The 12875-nt window shown below is 42.3% G+C and overlaps 1 protein-coding gene across 1 annotated transcript in view; it reads left to right on the forward strand.

Moving 5' to 3' along the window:
- The first annotated feature begins 1258 nt into the window (after positions 1–1258).
- LOC128349836 (cohesin subunit SA-2-like) overlaps positions 1259–12875 on the forward strand; it is a 33506-nt gene continuing 21889 nt past the window's right edge. Inside the window, exons 1-3 of the mRNA XM_053306905.1 lie at positions 1259–1334; positions 10406–10557; positions 11402–11503. Coding sequence (XP_053162880.1) covers positions 10462–10557; positions 11402–11503 — 198 coding nt within the window. The 5' untranslated portion in view covers positions 1259–1334; positions 10406–10461. The remainder of the gene's footprint in view (positions 1335–10405; positions 10558–11401; positions 11504–12875) is intronic.

The following is a 12875-nucleotide window of genomic DNA, read 5'->3' on the forward strand; positions in this document are numbered from 1 at the left end:
AGGTGAGTTGTAACACAGAACATGCAGGCTGAGAAGAGGTGATGAATAAACAGTGAAGAGATAAAAGGAAATGAGCCATGTTTTCAATAGATCACAAATTCCAACTGTGTATGGGTTCATATTGATACTGAAGACACTGGGGTAAAGGGCTGCTAATTCATTAGTAACATATAAAAGTCTTTTCAAGCCATTGGATAGTGTGTTAGGTAAGATATAGAGAAATTCTTCCTCAAACAGGAAACCCATGCTGCCCCTGAAGTGAAAATGTGCTTGAAGAAAGCACAACTATATAGTCATTGGTTCATGGTTGTGTTCCACAACTTCCATGCAGAGAGTTCAGCAGGATCATTACCATGTGTAACAAAACCACATGGAGGAAAGAAACAGATGAGCAATTGCTTAGTCGGCAGGCTCAGCAACTTATCTATATGTGTATTCACGAGGCAGGATCCAGACTGTTAGTCATGACTAAACAACACTGAAATAAATGAGACAAGTTAGTTCAGTTTAACTTAAGCCTCATTAATTTCTTAAATTTCATATGTGCCCATAAGAACAGTCTTGTTTGATCAGGTCCAAGGCCTCTCTAGTCCACCATCCTGTTTCCCACAGTGGCCCACCATCATGTCTCCAGGGAGCCCACAAGGAGGAGATGAAGGCATGCCCCCTTTCCTACTGTTGCTCCCCTACAACTGATATTCACAGGCATGCTGCTTCTGAACCTGGAGGCAGTATAGAGACATCAAGACTAGCAGCCATTAATAGACTTGTCCTCCATGCATTTGTCTAAACTCCCTTTAAAGTCATTCAAACTGGTGGCTATCATCACATCCTATGGCAACATATTCCTTGGATTAATTGTGCTCTGTGTGAATAAGTTCTTCTTTTTATGTGTCCTAAATTTCTTGCAAATCAGCTTCATGGGATGACTCCTGGTTCTAGTGCTGCGAGAGAATGAAAAACAATTCTATCACCCTCTCCATGTCGTACATAATTTTATAAACCTCAATCACCTCTCCCCATATTCTCTTTTCTAAACTATGAAGTCCCAATTTACCTTAAAACCTCTGTTTTATAGCTGCTTCTCTCACAAACACAAAGTAATCTTATATAGCTTTAACTAAGAGTTTATTCAGAAACAGCTCCAATTTCTCCTTTTTCTTTCCTCCCTTTTCCTTTCTGACTCCACCCCCCACACTCTCTACAGAGTCCCCACTGGGACAAACTTCTCAACAACAAAACATAAAAGATACTGAGGTCCAGGGGCGTAACTACTATTAGGCAAGGGGAGGCAGCTGCCTGGGGGCCCCCACGCCTCGAGGGCCCCCCCAGAGGCAAGTCACATGACTATATATTGTGAAGTGTGTGTGTGTGTGTGTGTGTGTGTGTGTGTGTGTGTGTGTGTATCAGCAAGGGGCCCATTTTAAAATTTTGTCTCTGGGCCCACTCCAGCCCTGTTATGCCCCTGCTGAGGTCATTCACATACACTCACCTTCACCCAAGAAAATGAGCTAAATGTTGCTGGGAGCATCATCCGCAATCCCACACAATGAATTTTTGGAGAGCCGGGACACTCTGGGTATCCCATAATACACTGCATGCCAAGAGCAGTGCATTGGGGGATTCTCCCAGGAGACTAGGCACCCATCTCTGTTTGTGGCCGGGCTAGAAGCAACCCAAGCTCACATACAAACAGGAAGCCTAGGCTAAAGGAGCACTTGCTCCTTTAACCTCAGCTAAAAGCCTGATGGTTCTCACAGGCAGCCTAACCCAGGCTGGGCTTCCCTAGCTTGGGTTAGGCTGCACATGAGAATAGCTTCACGGGATAGAATACAACACTACCATTTAACGAAAGTGTTCAAGCCCCCTGATCATTTTGGTTGCCCTCTTCTGCACCTTTCCCAGTTCTATCAGGGCCAACCCTAGTTTAAGTAGTGCCCTGGGCGATGAATGCCTTCAGCTAGTTAGTGGCCCTGGTTAGTTTATCTGTGTTGCTAAACTGTGTGGCATAGTGTTGTATTGCAAAACTAGTTTAACTGGCCCTAACTACTGTTTCCAAGCTTTCCCAACAATGCCCATGAAAAAGGCTCAAAGCTACCTGTCAATAATTTGCTGCTTTTCTTCCGGTGGTCTCCTGCTCCAGTTCCTGGATGTCACTACAATCTCACACAGGTCTTCTACAGCTTCTTTTTCCGTTCTCTTTCCTCTTTCTCCCTAGTTCACTGCAGACATAACACTCAACAAACAGCAAGTCACCGAGCTCAGCTCAGAGTTCCCTTCAAGTAGGTATTCTGGGTGACTGACTGGCTTGCCCACCCCAAAGGCTAGCCCCGAGTTCTATAATACACTCTTTGAAATGCAGTGACTGAAACTGTGCACAGTATTCCAATGCAGCTGCATCATAGATTTGTAATTATGGCATTATAATATTAGCAGTTTTGTTACAGTATTTCCTAATGATCCCTACCATAGAATGTGCATGTTTCACAGCTATTGACTCTGAACTGCAATTGCCACTTTGTTGCCCACTCGCCCAGTTTGGAGACAGTTTTGAAGTTCCTCGCAATCCATTTTGGATTTCATCATCCTGAATAGTTTGATGTCATCTGCAAATCTGACCACCTCACTGCTTACCCCAAATTCTAGATGGTTTATTTAAAAATTAGAAAACACCAGGGGAGGCTACTTCATACTTATCTCCCTTGTGAAAAATGTCCATTCGTTTCTATCCTCTGCTTCCTGTTCTTTAACCAGTTGCCATTCTATAAATGGGCCCATTCTCTTATCCTTCTAAGTTTATTCGATGGCCCTGTGCATGGAACAAGTAGCATTTCTGAGAATGCGAACTTAGAGGGCCTAGGCTTCAATATGCTATTTGGCAACCTAAGTCCGTATGCACACATAACATGAAATTGGAGGTTGCCAAACCTGTGGTTACATTTTCAAACCATGAATCACATTAAGACGTATGTCCAGCTGCAACATGTCAACATCTGTTTTCAGGGCAGGGGAGCCCTCCCGCTTCCTGGTCCACCGAGTCCGCATCCCAGAAAGCTCTGTAGCGCTCGCATTGCCAGACTGTGGGCAAGGAGTCAGGACGTCTGCAGGGTGTCAGCCATTGGCCATGAACACCCCCATGACCATGGGGGTGGGGTGTTGAGCGTGATCATGCCTTTTTGGAATGGACCACCTGCCCTCAGCAGGGAAAAGGCATTTAAATACCCCTGCTAACTTGGCAAAGAGGCACCTTTTTACGTGGTGATTCTCTTTATTTAGCAGGGGAGAGTAACTGGCCCTATCCACCCCCAGCACAGTACCTCCAGTGACTGTTGCTGGTGTCTATCTTGTGTTTCTTTTTAGAATGTGAGCCCTTTGGGGACAGGGAGCCATCTTATTTATTTATTATTTCTCTGTGTAAACCGTCCTGAGCCATTTTTGGAAGGGCAGGATAGAAATCAAATTAATAATAGTAATAATAATAATAATAATAATAATAATAATAATGAAGTTAAAAGAAAAATTGGAAGTGAATACATCGGGAGAGTTAGAAAAATCCTCAAGTCCAAACTCAATGGCGAGAACACCATACAAGCCATAAATACCTGGGCTATACCTGTTATCAGATGCACTGCAGGAATAATAGACTGGACCCAGGCAGAGCTAGAAGCAGTCCCACGTAGAGCATATTGCAGTCGTCAAGCCTAGAGGTTACCAGAGAGTACACCACAATTATGAGATCACTATCTTCAAGAAATGGATGCAGCTGTGGTATCAACCAAAGTTGATAGAAAGTGCTCCTGGCCATAGCCTCAATCTGAGGAACCAGAGTGAGGCCTGAATGCAAAAGCACTCCCATGTCTGTTCCTTCGGGGGGAGTGCAACCCCATCCAGAACAGGAAGATCTATCACGTCCCTCAAAGTATGACCCCTTACCATGAGTACCTCTGTCTTGCTTGGATCCAGCTTCAATTTATTATCCCTCATCCAGTCCATTACTGCCTGTAGGCAGGCATTTAGAGGGGTTATGCCATTTCCTGATGATGATGTCATGGAGAAATAGATTTGGGTGTCATCAGAATACTGATAATACCCTGCTCCAAGTCTGCTGATGATCTCACCTGGCAGTTTAATGTAGATGTTAAAAAGCGTCAGAGATAGGATGGAGCCCTGAGGGACTCCATACAATAGCTCTCATTTCAGAGAGCAACTCTCTCCGAGTGACACCATCTGTAATCTACTGGAGAGATAGGAATGGAACCACTGCAAAGCAGTGCCACCTATTCCCAAACCTCGCAGACAATTCAGAAGGATACCATGGTTGATGGTATCAAAAGCAGCAGAAAGGTCCAAAAGAACCAACACACTCCCTCTGCCCATTCCCTGGTAGAAATCATCCATCAGGCAGATCTCTAGTTGCCCCAGAGCTGTGGAACGCACTTCCTGCTGAGATTAGAGCTGCTCCATCCCTGTTGGCTTTTAGGAAACAACTAAAGAAACATCTCTTCAGCCAAGCCTTTTAGCTATTTGGTAGTTTTTATAGGCATTTCAATTTGATCTTTTTATATGTTTTAAATGCTAAAGTTACTTGGTTTCTTTTATTGCTGTAAACTGCCTAGAGACTTTGGTAGTGGGTGATATACAAATATGTTAAATAATTAAATAAAGTCAAGCCAGCGTGGTGGGAGCATGGTGGTGGTGAGAGCCAGCGTGGTGTAGTGGTTAGAGTGCTGGACTAGGACCAGGGAGACCTGAGTTCAAATCCCCATTCAGCCATGATACTAGTTGGGTGACTCTGGGCCAGTCACTTCTCTCTCAGCCTAACCTACTTCACAGGGTTGTTGTGAGGAGAAACTCAAGTATGTAGTATAATACTCTGGGCTCCTTGGAGGAAGAGCGGGATATAAATGTAATAATAATAACAAGCCGACCCTGCACAGAGCATCTGTGCGCTCTTTGGGGCCTGCTACCTCCCCCGCCACACACCCGCCCAGTCTCCGGCGGGGCCAAGTGCCGAGTGCTGCTGCTGCCGCCGCCGCCAGCAGGCCAAATGCCGCCGCCTGTCGGGCCCGCCAAGAGCCGCTTGCCAGTCTTTGGGGCCGGCCACCTCTCCCCCCACCCCCACCCCCTGCTCCAGTATCAGGGCCCGCCACCATTGCCACCTCCTCGCCCCTCGGCCAGTCCTCTTCCTTGCCTCACCCCTCGCACCACCTGTCACCGCCAGGCCGGGCCCGCCAGTGGCCCTGGCCTGCGCTGCCGGCCAATTGTCCTCTCTCCTGGGTGCGCCAGCCAATCATGCGCCTCCACAGCCCAGCCAATCAGCTGGGTTGCCGGGACGCATTTTTCCCTGGCACACCCAGGATAATTATATATATAGATAATAATAATAACCTCTCTAATGCTAACCTGTCCAAGAAGAGCACCTCAACACCATAGGGGCCACAGAAATCACTATCAGCCAATTACAAAAAGCAACTTTACTGGGAACAGCCTATATTTTGCGGCGATATCTATAATAACCAACAGTATTGATGATAAAATTCAGCCATCCCAGGTCCTTGGGAAGGACTCGATGTCTGGATAAAACAAACCAGTCAATAACACCTGTCTGACTGTGTAAACAAGAAATAATAATAATAATGTATACTTACCCTTCCTGTCCTTCAACCAGTTACCAATCCACACATGAACCCCTCCCTTATCCTATGTCTGCTAAATTTTCTCAAGAATCTTTGATGTGCAAGTCCAAGTATACTATGTCAACAGGATCACCTTTATCTATTGATAAAGTACACTTGAGAGTGCCTGTTGACACTCTCAAAGAACTCCAAAAGTTTGGTGAAACAAGATTCACCCTTGCAAAAGTCGTGCTAGTTCTCCTTCAGCAGGGTCTGTTCTTCTATATGCTTAATAATTTTATCCTTGAGAATGCTTTTCATCAATTTGCCCAGCAGAGACGTTAAGCTAACTGGCCTGTAATTTCCAGGATTCCCCCGGATCTCTTTTTGAAAATCGGTGTTACATTGGCTACTTTCCAGTCCTCTGGTACAGAGCCTGATTGTAGGGATATGTTACATATTTTTGCAAGGAGGTTGGCAATTGCACATTTGAGTTATGTCAGGACTCTTGGGTAGATGCCATCTGGCCCTGGCGATCTGTTAATTTTTAATTTTTCCAGACAATTTAGAACATCATCTCTCATCACCTCTGTCTGATTCAGTTCTTTAGCTTCTGTTCCTGAGAAGCTCAGTTCAGGCGCAGGTATACACTCAGTATCCTTTGCCGTAAAGAGAGATGCAAAGATCTCATTAATCCTTTTCATTCCCTCATCATCTAACAGTCCAACCCCCTCCCTGGCAGATTTTGTACTTCTGATATATCTAAAGAAGTGTTATGCCCCTTGATACTTTTTGCTAAATATTCCTCAAACTCTCTCTCACCTCCCTTACTGTCTCCTTGCCTTTGTTTTGCCAGAGTTCATATTCCTTTCTGTTCTCTTAAATTGGGCAGGCCTTCCAATTTCTGAGGGAAGTCTTCTTCTTCTTTATAGCTTCTTGGTGTTATTTATTAGCCATCCTGGCATCCTCCCAGCTTTGGTGGTACCTTTCCTCCGTTTTGGTATACATTCTAACTGGGCTTCTATTATTGTGGTTTAAAATAAACTCCATGCATTCTGGAGCAAAGTAACTCTCCTGGTTTCCCTTTAAGTTTTATTTTCACCAAACTCTTGATTTTAGAGAAGTTTCCTCTTCTGAAGTTCAAAGTGTCTGTATTAGCCTTCATTGGCAATTCTCTCCTCACATATCTGCTGAATTTGATCACACTATGGTTATTGTTCCCTAAAGGTTCCACGGCACTGACATCTCGAACCAGGTCCTGTGCACCACTCAGGATTAAGTCCAAGCTCAACTTCTCTTTAGTTGGTTCCATGACCAACTGTTCTAGAGCACAAAAAGCCTTTCCCTTTGCCTTCCCCCCTGCCTCCAACCTTTTCTACACTTTTATTAATATTTTACATCATTAATTGTATTTTAATAATGTGCTGAAAATTGACCTTGCCCACACACACCAAAACATGGTTGGTTATGGCCCTCTGGGGCATTTGGGTTGTGCACCCCTGCTCTAAAGACACCCTAGAGTGCAAGCCTGAGTTTTTTCTTGTACTCCTGAATGCACTGGTACTAAGGCTCATCTTGGAAAAGTTATGGCTGATGAAGATGTGAGAATAATGTGCTAGTATGATTGGCTTTTGAATGCAAAATATATTTTATGGAGCAAGACATCACAATTCGTGTTGATCCCATGTTGTTTGAAAGGGAGATACATTGGCAGAAAAGTTGATTATTTATTTAAAATATTTATATGCAGCTTTTCTCTTTAAAATATACAAAGTGAATTACCATAAAGTAATCCAATTCAAATAATTAAAACACACAAAATCAACAAAGTAGCAACAGCCAGAATCAGCAGATTCATTTCATCACTTGATGTCTTGTCTTATATGCTCACTATCTCCATATCATGTAGTTTAGCCTTTAACTGTAGATTCTCATTCTCCCGTTCAGTTTGTCAAAACAAGCTGTTCCAACATTGTTTCATCTTCCAACATTTTAATTGTAAACCGCCCTGAGCCATTTTGGAAGGGCGCTATACAAATCAAATAAATAAATAAAATAAATAAAAATTGTTTCAAGCCATCCTTGATCATTTGCTTTTAGCTCCTCTACTCCAGCCTCATATCATTGATTTTAGAAAAGCTGTATTTAGTATTATATAAGCAACTGAGGCAGCTGAAATGGAAAATCTAGATAGAAGTATCCACTCCAGATAGATACACTTCTCCTGTATCAGACACCTTTATTAACCCCTGCTCTGAGTACAGTCCATCAGATGCATTAAATGTTATCTTGAGATGGCAGGTATATCTGTCTGTCTACACATTGAATGGGGGTGGGAGGTGTGGCACAGCGGAATCTAAACAGTGGGGCCAAAAGACATGCAAGGGTTGTCAACCTTATTCACTCATTATAGGAACCTAGGAAGCTGCCATATACTGAGTCAGACCATTGGTCTATCTAGCTCAGTATTGTCTTCACAGACTGGCTGTTTTACATGTGTCAGTACACGTGTTTGTGTGAATGACTATAGATGCATTCGTTTTGAAAAGTGACCCTGGCTCCCCTCAAATGAGAGTACATGTAGGTAATATACTACCATACATATGTTGAACATAATGTGTGAATAAATGTACATGCATACACTGTAAACAGACTAGTGCATTAAACATAATATGTAACAGTTCTATATTTCTTAAATAAATGTAAGATAAACATGGTGACTGACATCCTGATTAATGAAGAACCAGTGCTAAGAGAATGAACTGAAGAGTTCCAAAATAATGCTGGCACCAGTGTGTGTGTGTGTGTGTGTGTGTGTCCCAATAATCTTCCCTTCCCTCAGAAGTCCTCTGTGTCACTCAAAAATTGTCCTTGAGAGCTGTTTGACTATCAGAGATGTATGACAGGTGGCACAGAGTGCTTCCTGGGAAAGGGGAGTTGGTCAAAAGTTACCCCCACCACTGAGCCAGCAGTGGAACTTTTCAGAAGTACTGTTGTTTTTCTTGTTGCACCAGTGCTTATTTAGTCAGGATGTCAGCCATTTATAGTTCATACCATCAGTAATGGGTGATGATATGATTGATCTTCATAGCCTTGCTTCGTTAACAATTGTAGCGTGAAAGGAAAAAGTTATCTTGGTTCAAGGCTTAACAGATGGAATCAAACTTGCTTATATATTCAGCTGTTACAAGCAGTTTTCTTCAACAATATTCTTTGTTGAAGAATGGTTACTTTCAGGCTAGCAGTAGGCTGTTCTGGAAGACCGAAACTTTCTCCCACTGGTTTCTGAATGTTGCCATTTTAAATATCAGATTAGTGTCTGTCTGTTCTTTTGCATAGATAATGATTGTACAGGCAGGGTTGGGGGTGGGAGTGTACCACAGGAGTTGGACTGGGCTGGACTGATGTGACCCTCAGTCTCCCACTATGTATATTTCAAACACCAGCAATGGGATCTTAACTCTTCTGCTTAATCAATCTCCTGTTTGTTGGTTCCCAGGATAAAGGATGTGTTGACAGTCAGAAACCAGGCATGTGGTTAACATCCTAGTGAAGGTTCCTGGCAGTGAAGATGCAGAATTCACTCCATAAAAATATCCAGTGCTTTCATGTATAATTGTACAAGATACTCTTCCAAGCATGCCTGCATTAGTATGCCCAGCATACAGATCAGAAGTGCAGAAAACTGGCCAATTCCAGAAAGTGATGGGCTTGATTTTCCAAAGAAAATGTTGACTCTTCTTCCATGCTCATAGAGATGCTTGGTTTTTGAAAAGCTTCAACTTCTAATGAAGGAATTGTCTTATTGTTTAGCTGTAGGAGCCATAACAACCAACTTTACAACAAATTACTAACATGTATATACAGCAGTAAATGTAATTCAGAAAACATACATAGCTAAATGACTTAAGTGTATATCTTTGTGTATTCTTACAGGATAAGCTAGGCTGTTAGCACTGGCCAACATCCTCATGGGGTGGAGGTGCAGCATGCAAAGCACCTCTGCATTGTTTAGTGATCCAGAGTGCAGATGGGAGCGGTGATTTTCTCTGATCCCCCTCCCTTTCAGAAGTGTTCCACGTGACCCAGAAATGGGCCCCTGAGGGTCATGCAACCCTCAGAGACCTACTTCTGGGCTGCACGGAGCACTTCTGAAAGGGAGGGGCAGTCATCGTGACTGTAGCTTACTAAATGCTGCGGAGATGCTTTGCACACTGTTCCTCCACACTGTTAGTGGGAATTTTAGCCACTGTTTGTTGTTGTTGTTAGATCAAGTAATACCGTACATGAATGCTATTCGCTTCCCAGTCTTTGTTTAGGATTTCCTCCTTCCTGTATTCATTTGCTACTTCATATCTGTTACTTTCCAGTGAAAAAAAATCCATGTAAATAGGTAGCTAGAATTGTCATGAGACCAATAGCAGATCAAAGGTTTCAGATCACTTACAGTGTTGCTAAGTTCTGTTTTTTTAGCTTCTAGATTATGGTGATCTATGATAGCAGCTTGATTAGTTCTGTTTACCTTTTGATATATTACTTATTGCTAATTGTTTCTTCTTGCTGGCCTCTGGCCGTAATAAAGAAATTCATTCATTCATGTCATGGGATTTGAAGAAGAAATAATAATTCTATCCTCTGAAAAGCAAAGAAATAGGTTCAGGCAATGTAGCTTCAAAGGTTCAGATTACTGTATGAATTCTTGAGGATCTATTGTTCAGATTAAGGTTAGGTTTTTAAAATGCTTTTGAATAAATTACTAGAATTAAGTTTAATCATATTTCCCACTACAGACTTGACAGAAGAGGAGGAGAAGAAAAAGGATAGCCAAAAACTGGATTCCTTGCATATGAAGCGATGTCTTCTTGCAGCTTATTGCAAGTTAATCATCTATAATGTTGTTGACATGACTGCAGCTGCTGAAATCTATAAGCATTATATGAAGGTAACTGAAGAACTCTGCTCACGATAGTTTCTGAATGCTGTAGAATTTAACTAGATTGGATCTCTCCCCCCCCCCCCCCGCTTGCAAGCACTTAGTACCCAGTCCATTCTGGTGCATGGGCATGGATGTGCATTCATGTCCATTTTATCATATAGTTAGAAGAGGATCCTCCCAACACAGCATTTATTTACACTGTGACAATGAAAAGCGTAATAGTTGTGGAGAGCTGGATAAGTACTTAGTTACATTATTAAAGCTCTCATCGCTTTGAGGCAGGTTTTATAAGGAATGAGCCTTTTGCAAGGTGTCCTTCAGTTGTGGATTGTTTCGCAGATTATAGTTTGCAGAGCACACCTGAAGTATTTTAAATGTACACTTAAAATGGTAAAAGTGTGAAGGTGGCAAAGATGTACCTGCAAACACATGAACCAGAGAAATAAGCTTATTAGGCTACTGTGACTGGCTGAGGCTCCTTATTGAGTGCACAGGGTGGCAAACCTGGCTTGCTGCCACAGAATCCACAAAACAACCTTGTGACCAGGTCTTTGACAGTAATAGTTTTAAATGAATGGGACATAAGCGATGATCTTCATAAGCATTCTTGCTTGGAAGTGTGTTCTGATAAAACCAGAATTTCAAGTACATATGTTAATCATGAATGTTCTGAGCAAATTACAACTTATCTCCTATAGAAGAATCTATATAGCACCATTTTCTTATGAGCCATAAAGAAAATGTTGCAGCTTCTTTTTAAAAAATAGCATCTGGGTTTTTTGTGTGTCATTACTGATGCTGCTGTTCCTTGATGTAAAAAGAGTGTTTTCTCCCCTTTGTTGTGTAACAGGCCTATAATGACTTTGGAGACATAATTAAAGAAACCTTGAGCCGAACGAGGCACAGCGACAAAATTCAAAGTGCAAAGATGCTGATCCTCTGTTTGCAGCAGGTGGGAATATTACTACGAGTAGAGCTCTGTGTTTTAGTGTTCCAGTATCCTTGAGCTGGTTATTGATAGGAAAACATTTTATGTCAAAGTGGCTAAAATCCTGGGGCACAATCCTTTGCATAGTTGCAGGTGTGGGAGGAGATTAGAAAATAAAATTTGAACTCGGGGGGTGCGGGTGGGGCAGAATTCCCAAGGCACAAATATTAGCTTGCTTGTCTGTATTGTGCCTTATTGCATCTACTTCCTGTATGCCTTGAATTTTGTGACAGGCACAGAATTAAATATTCTGAGAATCTCAGCTTTCATTACTCGCATGCATGCACGCACCAACCAAAAGGCAAGGGTATGATCCACACTTTATCCTCCATGGGTACAGCTGCACATATGACAAGGGACAGGCAGAAGGCTCTCTCTTCTTTCTTTCTGATTGGCCCTTAGACATGAGCATACCGCTGTGTACCAGCCACTATTTTTAAATGGGGAGTTTGCACACATTTCCCACAAATCGGCCAACCATTCCTCTTCTTTCCAGAGCTCTGGTTGCTACTCTGTTGGTGCTTTGGAGACCTGTATTAAACCCTGTTCTAATCTCCTCCCACACCTGCAACTATGCAAAGGATTGTGCCCCAGGATTTTAGCCACTTTGACATCAGAGGTAGAACTGGTGTGGGTAGAACTTTGGTACCTAGAAGAGGAATATGTCAGACTGCATTCATCTTTTTTAACCTGCCAGGGCTCTCTCTTCATTCTTTCAAGCCCTGCTCATGGCCCTGCCACTAACGGAGATCCGGTTGGCAGGGACTAGAGACAGGGCCTTTTTGGTTGTGGCCGCTTAGCTTTGGAATTACCTCCCTGAAGCATTTTACCATGTTCCCACCCTCAGGGTTTTTAAGAAAAAATTAAAAACATCTTTTAAAAGTGGCTTTTAAATGTTTTATCTGCTGCTTATATCTGGTAGGATCTTTAGTTTTTATAGTTCTCAATTTTTAAGCTTTTAAAATAACATTTAATTTGGAACTTCTTTAAAAATTGTAATTTTAATTGGTTTTAAATTAAAAATTTTAAATTTTTAAGGGCTTTAAAGTTGTTTTAACTTGTTTAATTTTATTAGTCTCATGTTTACATTGTATCTGTTTTAATAATGTTGTGAGTCTCCCTGAACAGTAGTGTACTAGAGGGGTGGGGTATAAATACTTTAAATAAAGTAGATGTATGAGTGAAATTTCCATTTGCCTGGGATTGGGGCGATGGGTGCAGGTAGCATCACTTTTCTGCATAGCTTCTTGTCTTTCAGGGTTAGCTGTAACTTACGGAAGGATGCAAAATTAGAAACACACATGTGGGTGAGCAGTTTGCTTTCAACAAATTATGC

The sequence above is a fragment of the Hemicordylus capensis genome, chromosome 3 (genome assembly GCF_027244095.1).
Source record: "Hemicordylus capensis ecotype Gifberg chromosome 3, rHemCap1.1.pri, whole genome shotgun sequence".
Lineage (NCBI taxonomy): Eukaryota > Metazoa > Chordata > Lepidosauria > Squamata > Cordylidae > Hemicordylus > Hemicordylus capensis.